Source organism: Platalea leucorodia (assembly GCF_965183815.1).
Source record: "Platalea leucorodia genome assembly, chromosome: Z".
In the NCBI taxonomy this organism is placed as follows: domain Eukaryota; kingdom Metazoa; phylum Chordata; class Aves; order Pelecaniformes; family Threskiornithidae; genus Platalea; species Platalea leucorodia.
Genome location: NC_138858.1, coordinates 2,096,023 through 2,117,960, shown reverse-complemented (window position 1 = coordinate 2,117,960; position 21,938 = coordinate 2,096,023). Strand labels below are relative to the sequence as shown.

Here is a 21,938-nt window from a genome sequence, read left to right as displayed (position 1 = left end):
TTTCCTCTTGTAAAAATGACAGGATCATTTTTAAGTCTGCCTTCCTCTTGAGAGTGTGCGTGCTTGAGCCGGTTATTTTTTCCGTGCTGATCCTTTGCTGTATAGCGTATGATACGGTACGTAGTTGCGCAAAAAAAAAAAAAAAGCCTGTACTATTAGTTCCTGCAGGTCTGTAGGCAGAAATTTTCCATGAAGCTCTGGGGTGTAATCTATGGGCTGAGAAATGCACCCCATTCAAAGGGATTTAGCGTGGCATCTCCAGCTGCAGGAGCTACAGACCCCAGACAATGTTCACCAGATCAAGGAACATACTGTATCTTTAATGCTTAATTTTCAGTTTAAAATACAGCTCAGATAATATTTGGCCAAGCTGCGTGCCATTTCAGAACTGCTTTGAGCTATCATGCTCATGAATTTATCAAAATGCATTTAATCCCAGCAATTGGCAGACAGTCTTATTTCATGCTTCCTGAGTACTTGATTTAAATATAATTTATGTCCATAATTATAATATGAATGCTTTTTTTTTTTTGTAAATAAAAATGGAAGATTGAAGTTGAGATTGACACAGGAGACAGCCTATGAAGTTTTTCAGATATCAGATATTTTTCAGATATCGGTAGCCATTCCTATGTTTGCACGAGAGCTGAGAGCAGGGCGAGGAAGGCTACGAGGGCGTTCATGTGAGCGTGAGCAAAACCCATCGCTCGGAGCCACAAACATGAATTTACCGGAGGTGAACGGTGTCGTGGCCGCGACCCTGCTGGCGACAGAGTCCCTTATGGGACCAGTAGTCCAACTTCTTGGTATAGTGAATTCCTCCCAGATTTCCCCATCCATCTTTATCTGTTTGGAAGAAGTACCGGGCCGTTTCCTTCCTCTTCCTCCTCCCCTGCAAGAATTACGCAGAAGCTTCCTGATGCAAAGCATTTTTTTGGTGTGTCAGGCCTAAAACCTGTTGGGGAAAAGTGCAGGCTGTAATGAAACGTCCATGGGAAGGTTTGGTGGCTGGAGTTTGTGCCAGCGCCAGCAAGGTTCGGTTACCTGGCGTACATGTTTCTGCCTTTAGAATCGTGGAATCGTTTAGGTTGGAAAAGACCCTTAAGATCATCGAGTCCAACCGTTAACCCAGCACTGCCAAGCCCACCGCTAAACCATGTCTTTGTTGGATTGGGGCCCTGGATCTGGCCATCTCACCTCCCGGCTCGCTGTCCCCGGTCAGTGCCGCTGCTCCTCCTGTGCCTCTCCCAAAACGGCAGCCTGGGGACATCCCCCCTGCAATGGGCAGGGACATCTTCAACCAGATCAGGTTGCTCAGAGCCCCGTCCAGCCTGGCCTTGAATGTTTCCAGGGATGGGGCATCTACCACCTCTCTGGGCAACCCCTGCCAGTGTCTCACCACCCTCATCGTAAACAATTTCTTCCTTGTATCCCGTCTGAATCTCTCCTCTTCTAGTTTAAAACCATTATTCCTTCTGGACCGTTCCGCTCTACGACTAAAGAACAACAACCAAACAGCAAAACCACAAAGGACATGGATTCATCTGATGGGCAACTGAAAATAAATATATATATTTTTTTTTAATTTCACCAGATAGAAAAGAAAAAAAACCCAGCAAACCTGAGTACCTTGCCCTATGAACCTTCTTCCCATCAGTAAGTCTCCAGCAGTGAGGCTCATCTCGCCTACCTTTAGACACCTGGTCCAAGGCAGGCAGCAAGGCTCCTGTGGGATATTCAAGGCTTCTTCCACCGCTGGGTCACCCCACGGCGAGCCAAAGGAGCCGAGTTATCCCTGGATGCATCTGTCTCTGTTGATTGCTTATTGCATAGCTAACGCTAGGTTAAAATGAGTTCTGCTCTAATTTCTAATGGTGTAATTAGTCTGTGAATAATAAACAAACCCCAAATTTTAGCAGGTGCATCCAATTTCTTTATTTGATCAAGATATAAAAGTGGAGGAAGTAATTGTAATCTCGCAGGCGCTGGGTTTGCCAGGGGAGCTCGCTGCTTGTTAGGCAGCCCGAGATATTAAATCGGGGTCTCTGATTTGGTAAAGCAAAACGTCTCCTCCGCTGCAGAGCAAGCAAGGAATAAAGACACCCAGTATTGCTGTGGAAGTGATTGAGTTCGATGCTGGGTCAGGTCTGGATTTATTTCTCGTTTTGATGGAAGATCTGGAAGAAAAGAGGAGGAGTGCGTTAGTTACGTTCATGTACGCAACAAAATTGGGAAATATGACAAGCGTTCACCAAAGAGAAATAATCAAAATAATAGAAAGACAAACAAAAAAAAAAGAAAAAGGAAGAGGAGTTTGTCTGGTAGGGGAATAATATGTAGTAGCAATGAAACCTGAGAGTCAGCAATGAGAGGGAAAGGTTTAAGATGGCAATGGCTAAATGTCGCGATGAGCCTTCGCTGCCCAGAGAGAGGGGAGAGAAAAGAGGAATCGCATTTGAGAAACTGGGGCTCGGAGCAGGTCCGACTTGCTCACAAACAAGAGCAAATATTCTCCAGCGAGAACAGGCTTTTCTGGGAGATACCGGCGTTCGCCAGACCTGGCTAATTCAGAAATGTCCAAAAATATCTCTGTTTTCTTTTTCCTTGCAATACCGAGTACATCACAGAGCCAGTTTTCTGTCTGATATTTTTCAAAATGAAGGGAGCGTGAGCAGCGACATCTCCTCTGTATTAAGGGAGACAAAATGTTTGATGTACTGTTTGCTGCTGCCGGTACAGTTGCAGCAGCAAAACAAATAAAGAATAGTCCCTGCACTAGAGAAAGCAGCTAGTTCCTAAAGCTGCTAATCTGGAGAGAGAGAAAAAAAAGAGACTGAAGAGGGAAACGCTTTGTGTGCGGAGCCCCGGTAGGTCGGGGCAGAGCGGAGAGCGGGGCCCGGGTCCCGCAGCCGAGGATGCTCGCGTCCCCCGGCCCGCTGATGGAGCGGCAGGTCTGGGTGGTTAAAAAGCAGGGTGTCAAGTTAGTTTTGTATATTCCTTGAGCACGTATCTTCAAATCAAACCGCGGGGAGATTAGCAAAACAGTCCAGAGATTCAGCTGCTGTGTTCAGGAACTCCCAGCTGACTCCGGCTATTGCTTACCTTGGATCTTTTCCAACAGCAAATCTCTGTGACTTGGGATCCCCAGACTGAAGAAGAGTTTCTTTATCCCTTGTCGCTCATTTTGCTGTACGTCTGCCTCCAAACAACCTGAGTTTTCAGATTATTTTGATTCAAATGCAATTCTTTCCCCTTTTTTTTCCTTTTTATGATCCACAGAGCCTTCGTGAAGGACAATGATATTAACGCAGGACTTTGCTGCCAGCGGGACCCTCCTGATCAGCTAGTGTTACTTTTGCTCTTTTATAGCCTGTGTTCAAAACACTGTTTTCTTATTAACACTGACAAATGACTTAGCTCTGACTGACTTAAATCCTTAAACAGTAGCATGCGCTGAGGATGCTGCAAAGTGCCGCGCTTTGGGGATTTGTTTGTGGAACGTAGACGTGACGAGACGGAGTCCAGCGGAGGAGCTGTCTGACCAGCGCTGCTTCAAATAAGCTGGGGAAAGTACCATTTGTACGCCTCGCTGCGCTCCTTTCCTTTAGTGACTGCACAGGGGCGTTTCTTATCGTATTAGTGCCTATTACGTTATGTAGAGATTCAGCTTATATGGACAATATAGACTATATATTGAAACAATACATAGAGACAATATAGATGACAGCCCCTGTTATGCCCACCTCTATACAGTACATAGAACTTCACCAGTTCCCTCTGGTGGAAGTCTTGGCCAAAATAAGTCATTTACAGAAATACTTCTGTATGTATTTTGCATGGTGATATATGTCCCATGCTCCTAGACGGCAATTTTCAGTGGAGACTGAAGAAGGTGAAAGGTGACAGCCGCTGGACATGAGCCAGCAGTGTGCCCAGGTGGCCAAGAGGGCCAGTGGCATCCTGGCCTGTATCAGGACTGGTGTGGCCAGCAGGAGCAGGGAGGTGATGGTGCCCCTGCGCTGGGCACTGGTGAGGCCGCCCCTCGAATGCTGTGCTCAGCGCTGGGCCCCGCACCCCAAGGCGGCCATGGAGGGGCTGGAGCGTGGCCAGAGCAGGGCAGCGAGGCTGGGGCAGGGGCTGGAGCACAAGGCTGGGGAGGAGCGGCTGGGGGAGCTGGGGGGGCTCAGCCTGGAGAAGAGGAGGCTGAGGGGAGCCCTCATCGCTCTCTGCAACGGCCTGAAAGGAGGCTGGAGCCGGGGGGGTCGGTCTCTGCTCCCCAGGAACAAGCGATGGGATGAGAGGGAACGGCCTCAAGCTGCGCCAGGGCAGGTTTGGGTTGGGTATTGGGAAAAACTTTGTCACCGAGAGGGTGGTCAAGCATTGGCACAGGCTGCCCAGGGAAGTGGTTGAGCCCCCATCCCTGGAGGTATTTAAAGAATGGATAGATACGGTGCTTGAAGACATGGTATAGATGGACTTGATGATCTTAAGGGTCTTTTCCAACCTTAACAATTCTATGATTCTTTGATTCTATACAGTACGCAGAACTTCACCATTTCTCTCTGGTGGAAGTCTTGGCCAGAATAAGTCATTTACAGAAATACTTCTGTATGTATTTTGCTTGGTGATGTATATCCCATGCTCCTAGACGGCAATTTTCAGTGGAGACTGAAGAAGGTGAAAGGAAAGGTATTCCTGATTGCTAGCCTAGATGGATTCCAGCTCGGAGCTCTTTGCCTATTAAATTATTCTTTACGGCCAGAAGTCCTTCCTCCTTCAGATAACAATAGATAATAATCCAAGCACTTCTTAACACTACACTCGTTCAAATAAAAGCCATTTATTCGATCTCTAAGATGTTTCAGGTCTCGGATCGTTCTTGTAGATCTTTGCTGAATCAACCATGTGGACAACTGCAACAAGAATGATTTTGCCCTGGTGTTCTTGTTAACGTCATATAAAAAATGCGTTAAACAACTCTTCTTTGACTTGATATATTCATACCTATACACTGAAAAATCATTTTCTCTCATTTTCCTTAACGCATCGCTTTGCAAACTATTCTTAAATGGGGTGTTCACCATGATCCTTTTGCAGCTTGCTCTTTCCAAATTCAGGGCCACCTTCCAGCAAGCATAAACTACATCTCTGCTTTTCAACTGTTCAGTAGCCCAGGTTAGCAGGCAGGCATTATTTCTCTGAAAGGAAAATAAAGCTTTACGTTCACGTCAGGCAGTAGTCAGGCAACTACGAACTTATTTTTAAAGCTCTTGGCTCCTCAGCGGTTGAATTAATATTTGCCATCAGCTGGAGGAATATGCATTTGAACTGTTGTCGCACAAGCGTATTGGAAATATATAGACAGAGATACAGTGGAAAACAGGCAGGAATTTGTCAGTGAATAGTTAGCTGCTAATGGCCTGTCCAGCCGTGCAGATGCCGAGCGTTCACCGGTATCCGCGCCGTGTCTCGGCGCTGTGAGCCCGATCCTTCCCAGGGAGGGAGCCGGCAGGATGGGTGGGATAAATCAGTCTGCACCATACAGGTTTTCCCTATGCCTATAGCCAGAGAGAGATGGAGATTAAAGGAACTTTTAAGATGGAAAAAAACCCCTTGAGTCAGAAGCATTTGGTTTATTTAAAGCGATGAGTGCCAGACCATCTCATTAATGCCTTGTGAGGCATCTTCATAAGACCATGTGTTGAGCAGCTCCTTAAGGATTAAAGTATATTTATCAGAACGCATATAACAAAGTTTAGTGGTATAAAACGAGGTATGGATTGTACGTATGGCAAGCAGAGCCTTAATGTAAAACATTATTTTTTAAGTAATATCTGAAGACAGAGTTTCTTTTGTTATTCCCCTTAGGCATCCCTGGAAAAAGTGTGCGCTGGTGCCACCGAGAGAGGAATACCCTGCTCTGTCTGTATATAATATATGTTCTGAAATGCGCTTTAATAAAAAATAATAATAAAATAAATAAATAATAATAATAAAATAATAATAATAAAAAAAAGGCAGAGCAATTGTGGCGTGTTCTTGTTTATTTCTGACCAAATTTATAACAAATAACGGCATTCAAGTGGTTGGTCCCACTGCGGGGAGCCTGCTGACTGCCTCTTTAAAGGGCTTGCTAATAGGTCTATCCAAAATGGGAAGAAATGAGCAGATGCTTTTGGTTTTCCTCTCCCTAGGGGACCTCTGAAGTGCCACCTGGATTAGCTGCATGGTTGTGATCGGATTATAAACTAGGTGTAAAAGCTGCGCTCTTTTCTTTCCAAAAAGAGAGGTATTTGATGTAACCTATTCTGACTTAGCCACTAATGGCAACATTTCCCATTTCTTTTTGCTTTTCTTCCCTTTCAGTGCCCAGTGCGATGCCTCAGAACGTCTCCTTGGAAGTGGTTAACTCCAGGGTAAGTCTGCCAGGTGCTCAGCACCTCATGGCCAGCGATCACGAGTGTTTGTGTGGGTATTCCTACTTTGTGTAGCTTTTTCATATACAAAGAGACCCCATCTGCCCCTTGCAGAAGGTTCCCTTCACTTGTCCGGGAGATCACGTTAAAATAAGAACTGAAACACCCAAAAAACGCCTTAGAAAGAAGCAGTGATTTTTCCAGAGAGGCCTCAGCAACGCTGGTATCACTTAAACGGAGGTGAACAAGCAGAAACTGTTCCCTGATTGCAGATTAACATCTGCAATAAACGTAACTGCGCTTTGATTAAATGGAACAATCTCGGGGAATAATGAGAAGCAGAGCTGTTCCTGGGGGAAAGGAGGTGTGGGAAAGAAATATTTTATTGGCAGGTTATGTGCACCACGTGCAGGTAGGTGTAATTGCGCTTATTCCAACAAATATATTTCTGTTTTCTTCTGAAAGTTGCATTTTTTTCTGTTAAATCCAGTGTTTTCCTTCTTAAAAAAGTCTGGCATTTCCATATCACTGATGAAGTGGTTGATATTATTTCATGATATAATATTGCACGTAATAGATGTTAATTATGCTTGCTACTTGTTGGGTGCTATTTCTGAATATACTCTGAAAAAAAAAAATGGAGATTTGTTTATTTTCTTTTTATTCATTCCTTCCACTTACTGGAACTGCCTAAGCTTTTATTCTGTAGCTGATTTCAGTGATAGGCCCGTTTGGACATGGAAAAGCTCACGCTTCAGAGCGTGAAAGAAAGGCATAAAGCCCCCCCACCCGTAGCATCACGTCAGGATGTCCCCTCGGCTCTGGAGATTTCCATTTGCACAGCTGCCGAGGCGTAGATAAACTGCAGTTTAAGGAACATTTCTATAACCTCTGATTTGCTGGGAACGCCGAGTACCTGTCAGTTTGATCTTTCTCTTCCACTGCTCGTTTTCATGACATCAGACGTATATTCTGATTTATTTTTATTTTTTTTAAGACGCCCAGCTCCAGTTTTAAATTCCTCTTACACTTAGTGCCCAAAGGGCATCGATATCTTGGCACATCTTGTTCCAACCCTTTTGTGTTTACTTTTTGTTGCTTATTCTCAAGGTAAAATGTCACGGCGCAGCCGATCACGTTTGGTGACCTTTTGTGGTGATCATTTACATTTAAAGTACTTAGAACAAAAACAGAAAACAAGCTGCAGGGTACGATGCTGCATGGGATGGTGTGCGGGTGCTCCTACCCGAAGACACATTACCGTGTATAATGATGTATACATAAATGATGTATACATAAGATGTATTATATTGTATATAATAAGATGTATTATATCCAGTTCTGTTTAATATCTTTATCAATGGTCTGGATGAGGGGATGGAGGGCACCCTCAGTCAGTTTGCAGATGACACCAAGCTGGGTGGAAGTGTCGATCTGCTGGAGGGCAGGGAGGCCCTGCAGAGGGCCCTGGCCAGGCCGGGTCGATGGGCCCAGGCCCCGGGGTGAGGGTCAGCAAGGCTCAGGGCCGGGTCCTGCCCTGGGGGCACAGCAACCCCAGGCACCGCTGCAGGCGTGGGGAGGAGCGGCTGGGAGCTGCCCGGCGGGAAAGGGCCTGGGGGTGCTGGTCGACAGCCGCTGGACATGAGCCAGCAGGGTGCCCAGGTGGCCAAGGGGGCCAGTGGCACCCTGGCTTGTATCAGGAACGGTGTGGCCAGCAGGAGCAGGGAGGGGATGGTGCCCCTGCGCTGGGCACTGGTGAGGCCGCCCCTCGAATGCTGTGCTCAGCGCTGGGCCCCGCACCCCAAGGCGGCCATGGAGGGGCTGGAGCGTGGCCAGAGCAGGGCAGCGAGGCTGGGGCAGGGGCTGGAGCACAAGGCTGGGGAGGAGCGGCTGGGGGAGCTGGGGGGGCTCAGCCTGGAGAAGAGGAGGCTGAGGGGAGCCCTCATCGCTCTCTGCAACGGCCTGAAAGGAGGCTGGAGCCGGGGGGGTCGGTCTCTGCTCCCCAGGAACAAGCGATGGGACGAGAGGGAACGGCCTCAAGCTGCGCCAGGGCAGGTTTGGGTTGGGTATTGGGAAAAACTTCTTCACCCAAAGGGCTGTCAGGCCCTGGCCCAGGCTGCCCAGGGCAGGGGCTGAGTCCCCATCCCTGGAGGTATTTAAAAGCCAGGTGGATGTGGTGCTGAGGGACATGGTTTAGTGGTGGGCTTGGCAGTGCTGGGTTAAGGGTTGGGCTTGATGATCTTAAGGGTCTTTTCCAACCTAAATGATTCTAGGATTGCATTATTGGTACTTACAAATGGAGATAGTTTATACAGATGGGATAAGAAAGGATGGGCTGTGTGTAAATCTTGCCCCTATCCGCCATCATCAGAGGTCGTCAGTATGTTCCTAATCACAGAGCACTAAATGTTGGAAGTCTTGATGAGATATTAATTTGCAGATATAAGCACTTTATTGGACAAAGATGGATTTACATGTTAACCTGAGTGTTTGGCTAAACTGCAAAGGCAAAAGAAACGTGTCTCAGTCCTCCTGTATGTGACCAAGTGTGAGTGCTGTAGAAGTACGCCAGAGCACATCATCTGCGCATGTGCTCTTCCAGAGCATCCCTCTCGCAATGCAGAGTATCAGTTTCGAAGGTCTCAAGCTTGGCACCATGTGTGACATAATAACTGCGTAAAAAGGTATTTTAAGTGTGTGTTTATGAAACGAGGATGTTTATCAGAGAGAAAAAGAGATGTGGAACCATTTGGGACTCTCTTGGGCTGTATCTTACAGGTAACGTGGACGTAGGAAAGTACAGATACCCATGTAAGCCAGCACGTCTTGATAAAGCTTGGATAGAATTTAAATATTTACATCTAGGTAATTTGGAACAGTAAATACAGAAATGAACCAGACTCACTAAATCTTAAGGACTAAAAAGGTTTTCCAAGCAGAATAATCAGCCTCAAAGACCATGTCCCAAAATACCTTTGCCCATTCTTTTGCAGTACAACTCCTGTGGCCTTTGTGGTTGAGGCACAGCTGAATTCCTAATGTTGCGAAGAACTGTATGCAGTCTCCCGCTCTTGTAGAAGGCTGCAATAACTCAGAATATTGTATTTCTGCAGTCCGTTTTTTATCGTGTTCTTGCTTTTCTTCTGTCTTGGCAGCAGGCAGAATTAATTTGATTAAACGCTTATAATTCACAAACTGATTAAATCAAAACAAATAACTAACGCTCATAGTTTGCTAACTGGATTTGAGGGGTGCACAGAAGAGCCCAAAGGCTGGCCTTGGCAGTTCCCAGAATTGTTTAAAATTTTATCTCTAGTTTAATAAGATTTCTCTCTTTATGCTATTTTTCTTTGGCAGTGGCAGATCTATTAATTTAATAACATAACGGAGATGGCCAAGCAAATGGAAGATGCTTGATATGAATTACTATTATCATGATTATTGCTTAATATTGATGGTGTTCTGTGACTGGAGACCTCGGTCAGATCAGAGTTGATAACGATGAGGGCTGTGACAGAAATACAGTTCCCTGCCTAAAAGAGATTTCACTGTAAAACGCGACACAGAAGTGGCTAAGACAAGTAAGCGGGCAATTCGATGCGTAGGGCGCTTGCGCGGAGTTTTAATTAGAGATAGATGATCGATGCTGGCTGGATTTTAGAAATAACCACAACTGGTAGTAAATGACCAAGAGTTAATTTCATGAAAAAGTCTTATTGCGAAACTTTCTGCATAATTCGAGGTCTTTCTGGATTTTCTTCTCGGAGAAGTTAATCACGTGCGGCGTCTGGTTTAGCAAAAGAGCGCCGCGATGGGAGGGGGACGCGCGTGTGCAAATGGCTGTGCTGGCATTAATTTCTGTGCCCGAACCAAATTCAACATACAAACTGAAACCAGCACTTTTTTTGTCCTCGCTTTTTCATAGCATGGATCGTTTCTAATCAGAAATAAGAGATGTATTTCAGATTTCTTTTGTTTGAAAACATCCTCCTTTGCTTGAGGGGAAGGACACGTACGATGCTTAATAGGTGAAGAGAGTTTTGTCCAAGAAATATCTGCATCAGCAGCCTCTCCTCCTGGCAGAAACGATGTGGCAATTGCCAAATTGTGATCCGCAGAGGAGATCAAAAAGGGGAAACATTTTTATAGCAGTCTTCTAGAAAGCACAAAAAAGTCTAACACCTGCAATTCTAAGCTAAACTCATTATCGAAAGTTACATCTTTTAAAAGATAACTTTTTTTTTTTTTAACTTCAACCTGTTAAAGGTAAGAGAACAAGGAGATCTGCACTTTCCTGTAGCTGTGGGAAGAAAAAAAAAAAATGTATTCTTATTTTGGGGGAGACCCGATGGATCTCGACTCTTTTGAGCTGGCGTACGACTTCTGCGGCAGCCCAGCTGTGAGCTGGAAAGCTGAGAGTTTGCTCATTTTGTCTTTTATTTGAGGAGACTTTATTCTTCCTTTGAGCTTGTTTCTTCCACCTTTTTCAAGCACCAGCGTGAAGGCAACTGTTTGTGGCTATTTATGTATTTGTTTACGTCTTTACTTCCTTGCTTTAAATATTGGTGTGTTTTTAATTTCCGTAATTTTTGAGATACATGCTGCTAATTAGCAAATCTGAAGCGCATTAATAGCTATCAGATTTAGCTAATTAAAACTGTATGTAAGTTTATTTCTTCTTCCCATTTTCAAATACAGAGAAAAGCAAAGGAATAATTGTAACTCATTGCAGAAGCAAAATTCCTTTGGTCCTACTTAGTAGTGATTTAATCCAGGGATGTAGTTCCACTTCAGTGAATAGGGATGGCTTCTGGGGTGGGATTTTTCATAGGACAGTTAGGGCTCTGCGAACATAACCGGTAACGTTCTCCTGGGGAAAGTGAGAAGACAGGTAATGAATCTGGTTTTTTGTCATTTCTTTTACGTGTGTGTATCTATATGTAAAAAAAACCCTTTCACAGTCGTTATGGCCCATAGTGTTTTCAGAATCGTACCGCAAATCAAAATTTGTGCTGTTTATGAGATTTTGAAAATACCTATAAATAAACTGAAGGAAGAGTTCTCTTCATCGTTAGCTCGCATTGATATAATACAGTGTTTTGTATCAAATTTAACAAAGAAGATGGCTTAAGCTAGCAATAGCTGTGGACCGTAGACTTGAATTCCACATTTGCCACCCTTGGCTCCGTATTATCCGTAGCTCTTTCCGGTGTGAATAATTGTGTTGTTTAACATTCGCTGAGCAAAATTCTCCCCTTCTTTTTGCCTCATGTGGTCAATTATTCCTAGCAAAGTCTCTGCAGCTATGGCGAGTGTATTTTACTGTCAGAAGGGGGAGGCTAGTGGGTATCAGGACCTTCACCCCTAACAAATCACTTAATTTCACACTACTTAAACACCCAGATACGTGCCTTCTGGAAATGCTCCGTATTCATGGCAACTTGGACCTGCTCAGGGCCGCAAGGTGGTTCTGCCATCCGACCAAAAATTTGGGAGAGTTGAATTGAGTTAAAGATGCCTTTGGGGTGGGGGGAGAGCAGGGCGAATCGCCGCCAGAGCAGCTAATTAAGCCTGAGCCCAGCAGGCCGGGGGTTTAATCGTGGCTGGCTGGCCTAAGGCTGAGCTTGACTTTGGGATCAGCCCAGACAAGGGCAGATTGTGGGCAGCGGCACGTCAGCTAACTCAATTTTTAATTATGTTCAAACATCTTAACGTTTTGTAATGAAGAACAGTGCCTAAGGTGATGCGGAATATCTTAGGGTAGATAGGTACTTTGGAGCTAGGCATACTTTTTAAAATTGCATTAGTTTTTTATGTTGTTTCTCTGCCCTTTTTCTTAAATTACTTTATCCAAAGGATTTAGGCACTTGAAGTTAGGCATCTGGCTGCCTGCTCTCATAGGCGCTCCCCTATGGGACATTTTCCATTAACCCGTATTTGCCAGTCTGTGGCCAGAGAGGACCTGCTGATGGGACCTAAAAGAAACAAGCCTCTTGTCAGGAGTTTTACATCATCTGCACATAGGTCTGCCACTCAGCTGGAAAACATTTAGCAGTCTCCAAATTAAAGTCATCACCAAGCTATCAGCTCTTTGACAATCTGTGGAACAAAGCCTTCACGATTTTTAAGCTGTCAGAGTAAAATTTGATTACGTTTCTCCTCTTCCCCCTCTGATTTTGGTCCCCACATTGATTTCTGCTGTTGAGGAGGATGCAGACGCGAGGAGGCTTGCCTTGGGATGCTCCGGGACAGACGTGAGGCGCGCAGGAGCCAGATGTTGCCCCTGCAAAAAATATTTTTTTTTTTCCTTTCTTGGCATCTGGGTCTGGAGGCTGTTTTGCACTAACGACAAGTGATACATTCCAGCACAGCCAAAGAGATCAACCATTCTGTCAGATTGCATTTAGCTCAGCTGCTTAAAATTGCTCTGCTACTAAATGTACATTAAAATGGGCTATAAATGCATCCTAAACCTTCAGAGGAATTGTTGCTGAGCTGTACATCATCCCGGCGTAGTGCCACCGGCTCACTGGAGGTTGAGGGTGGATTGGGCCCTTTATGATAAATCAATATCAAGAGAGAATGTTTCTTTTAAGGCTGGACAGACTGCTTGAAGTAGGCGCGATATATTCTGCTTCGTGTCTTTTATCACATGCCAAACATTTGGTTGGCGTGGGAAGTATTTTTCCCCTGAATGAGCGTTATTTATAATGCTCAGACTGGACATTTGGAAGCAGTTCTTTACCGAGAGGGCGGTCAAACCCTGGAACGGGCGTCCTAGAGAGGTGGTCGATGCCCCAAGCCTGGCAGTGTTTAAGAGGCATTTGCACAATGCCCTTAACAGCATGCTTTAACTTTTGGTCAGCCCTGAAGTGGTCAGGCAGTTGGACTAGATGATCGTTATAGGTCCCTTCCGACTGAAAATATTCTATTTTTATCCTAATTCTATTCTATTTCTATAATTATCCCTTCTCTTGCCCCTGAAGTTTAAAACTGCCGAAGAAAGCAGCAGGGCGTGCAGTGGTCTGGCCCAGGGTAGAGGAGCTGTCTCCCATCGGGCTGATGGGATGCAAAAGCACCGATCCATCCTTCAGCTCCAGTCGTGTTGGGTGCTAAGTTTCACAGCTACGGACTTGCTAGGGGCAGAGCCTGTTCTGCACCCGAAGCACAGCAGTTGTCCGGCCTGCTGGTAGGAGCAGTTATCCCATTTTACAGACAGAAAGACTGAGACCTGAAACACTTTTTCAAAGTGTGACATACTAACACGATTACTAAGAGACAGTGTGACATACTAACACAATTACTAAGAGACACACATAATGAAAGAGTTCTTCTACAGTTTATTTTGGGAAAAATTGAGGTAATATAGCTGGTAGGTTATACTGTCAAACAAACTGCCCCTTCAGTACCATTCACCAAAAAATGCCTTCCAGCATGGATCGTGAGTCAATAAGTACGAAAAAGCCACGAGAGCTCAGCAGCGATGACAGCCGAGTAATAACTTTTAAGTGCTTTCTTGGGCTAACCCTGTGCGCAAGGCTGCCCTGCGATATTTCTGTCTGGCGTTTCGTGGCAGGGATGGGGGAACGGCAGGGTAGTTAAGCTGGATTTTAACATGGTATTTGCAAAGTGTGAAAAACATAGTAAATTCTTTAATCAGCTAGTATTTGTAAAGCGCTGTGGAGACTGAAGCTCTCAGATATACATAGATGTTGTGGCTGTAGGAAAAGATGAGCTGGAAATTGAGATTGGATTCCTCATAAAGGAATTGATATCAAATCAGTAGTTTGAAAGAACCAACAAGTAAAATCAAAATGACTGTCACCACTATTTAGAGATGTGTCCTCTAGAAACAATGCATGTAACCTTTAAATATATTACTTACGGAGACGACCACAGAGAAAGAGCTCTTTAACCTTTAAATCTATTACTTATAGGAAGGGATAGAAACAAGCATTGAGCTTAACCTTTAAAAGGAGAAAATTTGCTGAAACTTGGAGATCAATACCTTCTGGTTCTCACTTTTAATTATACACATTTCTGAGACCAGAACTGTTTGTGGGTCATTCTCTTAGAAAGTCTCCCTTGAACTAATCCCGCTGCAAGATGCGTCATTATCGGGAAAACATTATAATTGTGCACTTCAAAATACTTGCATCGCACAAGTGCAAAGGGCTATTTATCTTGAACAGTACGATGATTTTTTTTGTTGCACTTTAAGGGTATCGTCCACCTCCGACACCTCGCTGCTGAGTACGTATAAACTCTCAAAGGTTATGGTGTCAAAACTGGACAGATTCATTATGTTATGGGATTTGATTAAACCTTGTTCAAGGTGATGAATGTTCTGGCCACCTTTCCATTTAAGATAAATTTAGAGATACTATTAAGCCACTTAATGCACCCAGGCAACACACAGAGTAGGAGCTCTGGGCAGTTATTTCTTAATGATAAAGACCCGGTAGCTTCTGAACAGCGTAGCTCAAGAGGTTTACCCAGAGACCAATAAAGCAAATTAATGAGCTATGACACTGATTAGTAGAGCTATATGTTCCTGGGTATCTCTGAGAGAAACAATAAAAAGACTAGGGAAGGAGAAAGACAAGGTCAGGAGGAACGGGCAGGGGAGCAGATAGCGCGGGCAGCTCTGCCCCTCTCCCTGGAGCCTCCGACCCAAAGCCAAGAGGAAGGAGCTGCTGGGCTAAAGGCTTGGATTATATTTTCCATGCTCAGGACAACATGATTTCTGCGTGTCTTTGGAAATAAACAAAGCTGCCAGGTTAAAGTACCGATATCCCTGCTAACGGGAGCGGCGTGGAAAGCTTCTGAGTCAAACTTCACTGATCACAAAGGGATAGAAACAGCAGCAAAAATATTCAGCCCACTGACCCCGGGAAATGATTGTAACTGCTCTACCTAGCAGCTTGATATCAGGAAAATATTATTAAAATTGTTATCTAGGATGCCTCCAGGTGGTTGGCCCTGGCTGCAGTGATGTCAGGGCAATCCCCGGTATCAGCACAGGCTGGGGGATGAAGGGATGGAGAGCAGCCCTGCCGAGAAGGACTTGGGGGCACTGGGGGATGAAAAGCTGGCCATGGGCCGGCAATGTGCTCTGGCAGCCCAGAAAGCCAAGCGTCTCCTGGGCTGCATCCCCCGCAGCGTGGGCAGCGGGGCGAGGGAGGGGATTCTGCCCCTCTGCCCCGCTCTGGGGAGACCCCCCTGGAGCCCTGCGTCCAGCTCGGGGGTCCTCAGCACGGGAAGGACATGGAGCTGTGGGAGCGGGGCCAGGGGAGGCCACCGAAATGATGAGAGGGCTGGAGCACCTCTGCTATAGGACAGGCTGAGAGCTGGGGGGGTTCAGCCTGGGGAGGAGGAGGCTGCGGGGAGACCTCACTGCGGCCTTGCCGTGCTTAAAGGGGGCCTACAAGAAAGATGGGGATGGTCTTTTTAGCCAGGCCTGCGGTGACAGGACAAGGGGTGATGGTTTTAAACTAAAGGAGGGGGGATTCAGACTAAACACACAGAAAAAATTTGTCATGCTGAGGGTGGTGAAGTGCTGGAACGAGTTGCCCAGAGAGGTGGGAGATGCCCCATCCCTGGAAACACTCAGGGCCAGGCTGGACGGGGCTGTGAGCAACCTGATCTGGTTGAAGATGTCCCTGCCCATGGCAGGGGGATGGACTGGATGGGCTTTAGAGGTCCCTTCCATCCCAAAGCCTTCTATGGTTCTATGTGCTGTACCACAGGGCAGCCAGGGGCAGCTGGGTGGTGCTGAGCCAGCAGTTTGACAGCTTCTCCTGGTGTTCCCCTCTGGACTCCCAGCCATCGCAGTTGCCGGTGTTAGGTTGGTAATTCTTTCCAGTTCCTCATGTGCGACTTTTGAATCTTTTCCTGTATGCTGGGAGGAGCTCTTTTGATACAGTCCATCTTTACTAAAAGCGCACGGTATCTTTATATTGCATTTTATGTTGTCATATTTTCATTTTACATCTCTGGATTAGATGTAGTTAAGCGTCATGGTATCAAGAAGGCACTAAATACTAAAAACCAACCAACCAAATATACCCCGGAGAATAGAGTTTAACTTCTAGATTATGAGTAAAAACTAAGGTCCAGGATATTAAAAAAACAAAAAAAACAAAAAAAACCAAACTTATTTTCCTGAATCACAAAAATGTCATTCGTTTTGGGGTTTTATTTTTTGTTAAACTTCAACACGGTTTGGTAAGGGACTGAAGACAGCTACTTTCAATGTTCCGTGCAGTTGTACCTAATGTTAATGCAGGTCGTCCGGTTGAAAACTCTGCCTTTGGCATATGACGTACAGAGGGCAATGGTTTCAGTCAGAGTAGATATGGATTTTTGCTTGAGATGTATACAGCAGCAGATTTTGAGTCTGAGACTTTTAATATGAGAAGTTAGAAGTTTATCTTTGGTTTAGGATGTTGCCGAACAGTGATTTGCACCCGTGGGCACGGAAGGACCATGACCATGCGCTTGGCCATCGCAGGCTCCGTCCAAAGTGAGAAGAGAGAGGGTGTTCAATGCCCGTTGAACTGGGAAAGCTGTCTGCTTTGTGTTTTTATCTGGAAAAAATATTTTTGACCTGCAATATTTCCTTTGAGCAACTTGAATGATGGTTTTCTTCAAAACCTAATATTACACGGTCAGTAAAACTCCAGCCTTGAGCAGGGCTCTCCCATTTCTTGTCGTTGTAAAAACCTCCAAGTTCACTCAGCCGATTACTGCTTGGGCTGGAAAGAAGGGACAGAAAAAACGATACCTTGGAAAAGTGCTGAGGCAATAAAGAGTTTTTGTGGTGCTGTGGCCACCCTTCAGTCTGTCCCACAGCAATCTGTCCATCGCATGCTCTTCCAGGGGCGTGCAGTTTTCAGCTCCGGCTCTGCTCTCTGCTTCGCACAGGCGGAGAAGGATTCAGACCCTCCCAAAACAACCCTTCGCTTCACGAGGGTCTTCGTGTTGTCAGAAGTTCCTCAAAGCCCGTAAGCAGGTTGGCATGAATGCCTCCATCCTTGCCAGGAGACGCGTTTGGATGCTGCACATCATTCAGTTGTTCTAATATTTACTTTTGCTCCCTTAAGAGATCCTTATCCTTTTGCAATTAGGCAGTTAGACTGACAAAATAATTTATAATCATAACAACCAAAGCAGTGCAAATCTGTTCCTAAATATATTTCTCCTTAATTTGATGTGTTGTGGTAAACAGTTTAGTCATTTATAAATACCTTGAAAATTACCAGTGCAACGTTAGTTCCAATAAGCTCAACATTGTTTTTAATATCAGACAAAGCGACCGAACTTAGCAGAGCTGCCTCTCTTCCCAGCAAAAAAAAATTAAACCTAATATAAAGAAGCCATGCTTTTAGTTGAGAACTGGGAGCTGGTAGGTCTGTGTTTTAATCCCAGTTGGTTTAGGAGAAAAGATTTAATTCTCTCGGTTGGTTCCATCTGTCTACGGCAGTGCCCTACTTTCTCTTTCCAAAATTTGGAGCTTGATAAAGTCCTCGTGCACTTGAAAGTTATGTAAGCACCTTCCAAATATTTTTGTCAGTGCTAGCTTTCTGATCCCTGTTACAATTTGGCCTTGAATTAGGAATTTAATCGCCTTCCAGAATGGCATTGATCTTTCAAAGCGCTCATTCTGTCTCAGAGCAAAACGTTATGTATATTATTTACCGTGATCTGGCGAGCGGCTTGCTCTTCCCGGCACAGCCGTAGGGCGTGCGCTGTGCTTTCCTGCCATTTCAGTGCCACCCCGTTATCTGGTAGAAACCAGACTCTAAATGTAGCCATCCAAGTTGTCACCATCAAAATGCTTCCACGCTTGCCCCGTAAGAAGCAGACATAATGCTAAGTGACCTATAGAGAGAATTACCATCAGCCTATATATTGCGTATAAGGGAATCACGCAGAAACGTGTTTCGTTCAGATTTCTGGAATGATTTGGAGGAAACAAGAAACTTTTCCTTGTTTGCAAGCAGACAGGAAGACAAATTACTCACTGTAAATAATTCACTCATCTCTAATTCTGGTTCGCTCTGTTTTAATTTTGCAATACTGCCAGATTTTATTCCACGTTGCTTTGTTTGGTTTTCTTTGTTATTTAGTCCTCTGTGCTCTAATGCCTTTTCTGTAATTGTTTTGACTAGGGAACATCTTGCAATTAAAAGAAAAAAAGAACAGCGGGGTTGTAAAAGAGAGTAACACTCCTATTACAGCTGAAGAGACAAATAAGACCGAGCATCCGAACACAGGCAAGGCCAAATGGAAAAAACATACCAGAACACAACCACGACGGGGTCGGACTTGCTCTTGGCATCCAGTGCTGCTCCAGCTTCCTGGCAGCAAATTAAGGGCGCTTTGGGGTTGTGGATTTTTAGGTCCGATGGGCTGCGCTGAACACTTTGAGATATAACGTCGGGGGCAGTCAGCATAACCCCAGAGCCCTGGGAGGGACGGCAGCCCCGAGAGCTGCTCGGTGCCCGCAGCACGCTCGCTAACCCAGGGCTGGTCCCGCTTGTCAGCGTTGCAACTTGATTTGCTCCTTTTTTTAAATGAATCAAGGGTGTTGCCCACTTAGGGAGCACAGGGAAATTAATGAAAGCTGTAAGGTTAATGGACATAAATTAATGGGCGTTAAACCCCCATATGGACGCTGTCAGTTGGATGTAAAGTTGTGGTTTCAGTGAAGCGTGAGCCTCCTTGAAACACCAGCAAATGAAGGCCAATTTATTTCTGAAGGAGGGCATCCACACCAGAGTTCAATGCTCTTTAATTTACGGGTGTTAACTTCGCTGTTTAAGATAATTCCTTTTACTTTCTTCTGTCATCAAACCACAGAAAAAGCAGCTTATGGTTGCTAAAGTGGTCTCCCCTTTCCTAAATAGATTTTCATTTTCCAGGCACTAGAATGGGGGAATGACATTTTTTGCGGTGATGTTCAGACCCATGAAGTAGGACCAAACTCGCCCCCTCAGCTCCATCCTCTTCCCATCCCCTGCCAGCTGATGGGCCATAACAGTTTGCAGTCGTGTCTGTACATTGTCGCTTTTATTATTATTTCCACGTTAGAGGGTCCCTGAGCACCGCTGCCTCTCTTCAGCATCTCATCCTGCCGCTAACACCATCCCCAAGGCTGCCAAGAGCTGCCTCCACGCAGCTCTTTAGTATTGAATGTCAGCAGAGCTTGAGAGCCTGACGCTGTCCCAGCATCACGGATATTACTCTCTGCTCACTCATACAATCAATTGCTGCGAACAAATAAACATAGCAAGAAATTATTGATAATATTTCAGATGTAATATCGATCTCCTTAAGCTGGTTGAGAGTGCGAGGCTTCCCTTTCATCCCCATGTCCTTAAACACCTCTTCTGCACATTTCCATTTAAAAGCCAGCTGGGGCTAACTTGCCCTACCTTTATATGCCACTTTTATATTTGGCCCTCTGTTTTTTTTTTTTAAAGAGGGAACACATAACATGCAAATTAATGTAATTTTTTATAATCACATACATTTATGTAGATTTCTTTGGCTGGAGTCCAGTGAGTAAAATTGGTGGCCTTGAATGACCTTATTTTTAAAAAAAAAAATGCAGTCTCTTATTCAATGTGACTGGTTTGTGCGAGAAATTACTATAATCTTCTAAAATTGTTATTCGTAGGAAGGAGCCCTGAATTATTTCAATCTGGTTATATAATCTAGCAGCCGACCTTTGATGAACTCCCGTAAAAAGGCCAGGTTTCCCATCTGAAACGCGGCACCTCCCTTCACGTAGATGTGCAGAACGTGGACGTCTCTGGCGAGGGGCAGCTTGGGGACGGGCCGGTCCCCACAGCCACCCCATCCCCTCTCCCGCAGCAGTGAGCGCCTGCGGGTCAGGGTGAAGGGATGCTCTTTGGGCTACTGCCTTTGCGGGATTTAGTGGAGAAAGAGAAGCGATGAGGGGGGAAAAAAAGGAAATCTTCGTTTGCGTTATGCACAAGATTTCTACCTTGATGGCAACGTTGGTTTTAAAGTTTTAGTAAATAATAAATAGGTAATGAAAAGCCTGTGGAGGCATGCGGTATGGCTGGGGCAAGAGAGTTCACGAGCGGGAGGGTCGGGTTTGGCAGCATTCAGGATCTCAGGAGATGCGCTCGGTCTTATTGCGGCCTTTTGATACTTAAAGGGGGCTTCTGAGAAAGATGGGGACAGACTTTTTAGCAGGGTCTGTAGCAAGAGGACAAGGGGTGATGGTTTTAAACTAAAAGAGAGCAGATTCAGACTAGATGTAGGGAAGAAATTGTTTACGATGAGGGCAGTGAAACACTGGCACGGGTTGCCCAGAGAGGTGGTAGGTGCCCCATCCCTGGAAACATTTAAGGCCAGGCTGGACGGGGCTCTGAGCAACCTCATCTGGTTGAAGATGTCCCTGCTCATCACAGGGGGCTTGGACTAGATGGCCTTTAAAGGTCCCTTCCAACCCAAACTTGCGTTTCACGATGCCACATGCAACGACCAGGAGACCAGATTGAAGCAAGTTGGTCCAAGCAGCGTGACGATGGGCTGTGCGACATTTGGCTGGTAACGGTGGTAAATCTGGAACGAAGGCATTTTTCCAGCCCTGCGCTGCGGGTACCGTTTCAGCTGTCTGCTGCGGTCACGGGCACGTGCACGGTTTCTCTCGGCAGATAGCAAACGCGGTGAAACAAATTGGCACAATTTGCCACTTTATTTCTGAAGGGATGACTGGAATATAAACCAGAAAAAACAGAATGGTCATCCTGTACGGGACTGTGTGGGAAGCAAGGGTAGAGATGCTGTCGAAGCAGCTTGTCAAGGCTACAGTATGACTTCTGGCGAATAACTATCTGCAAAAATGTGAACAACATTATTGCTCTCTACAACGGCCTGAAAGGAGGTTGTAGCGGGGTGGGGGTCGGTCTCTGCTCCCCAGGAACAAGCGATGGGACAAGAGGGAACGGCCTCAAGCTGCGCCAGGGCAGGTTTGGGTTGGATATGAGGAAAAACTTCTTCCCCCAAAGGGCTGTCAGGCCCTGGCCCAGGCTGCCCAGGGCAGGGGCTGAGTCCCCATCCCTGGAGGTTTTTAAAAGAAGGGTAGATGTGGTGCTCGAGGACATGGTTTAGTGGTGGCCTTGGCAGTGCTGGGTTAATGGTTGGACTCGATGATCTTAAGGGTCTTTTCCAACCTTAACGATTCTATGAACAGGAGAGATTTTCCACAGTACAAAACAAGTTTCCTCTTTGGACGTATCTACGTGTATATTGGAGCAGCGCGGTGGTTGAAGTGCAAAAGAGAGAAAGCTCTGCTGGAAGAACGTATTGGCTTGGTGAGGAAAAAAATAACCGAGTAGTAACAATTACCTTTCCTAAAGTGTTTTTCATCTTCAAAGTGCTTAACAAATATGAACTAATTAATCCCCACAGTTCCCTCATGGGATGTTAGCATGGTTTCATGCATGGGAAGCAATTAACTTTGGAAAAGCGCTGCCTCAACAG

General features: G+C 45.5%; 1 protein-coding gene across 1 annotated transcript in view; it reads left to right on the top strand.

Moving 5' to 3' along the window:
* Nucleotides 1-21,938, top strand: part of DCC (DCC netrin 1 receptor) — a gene marked incomplete at both ends in the record, with an annotated part of 597,951 nt that overhangs the window by 446,355 nt on the left and 129,658 nt on the right. Inside the window, one exon of the mRNA XM_082336600.1 lies at nucleotides 6,367-6,416. Coding sequence (XP_082192726.1) covers nucleotides 6,367-6,416 — 50 coding nt within the window. The remainder of the gene's footprint in view (nucleotides 1-6,366; nucleotides 6,417-21,938) is intronic.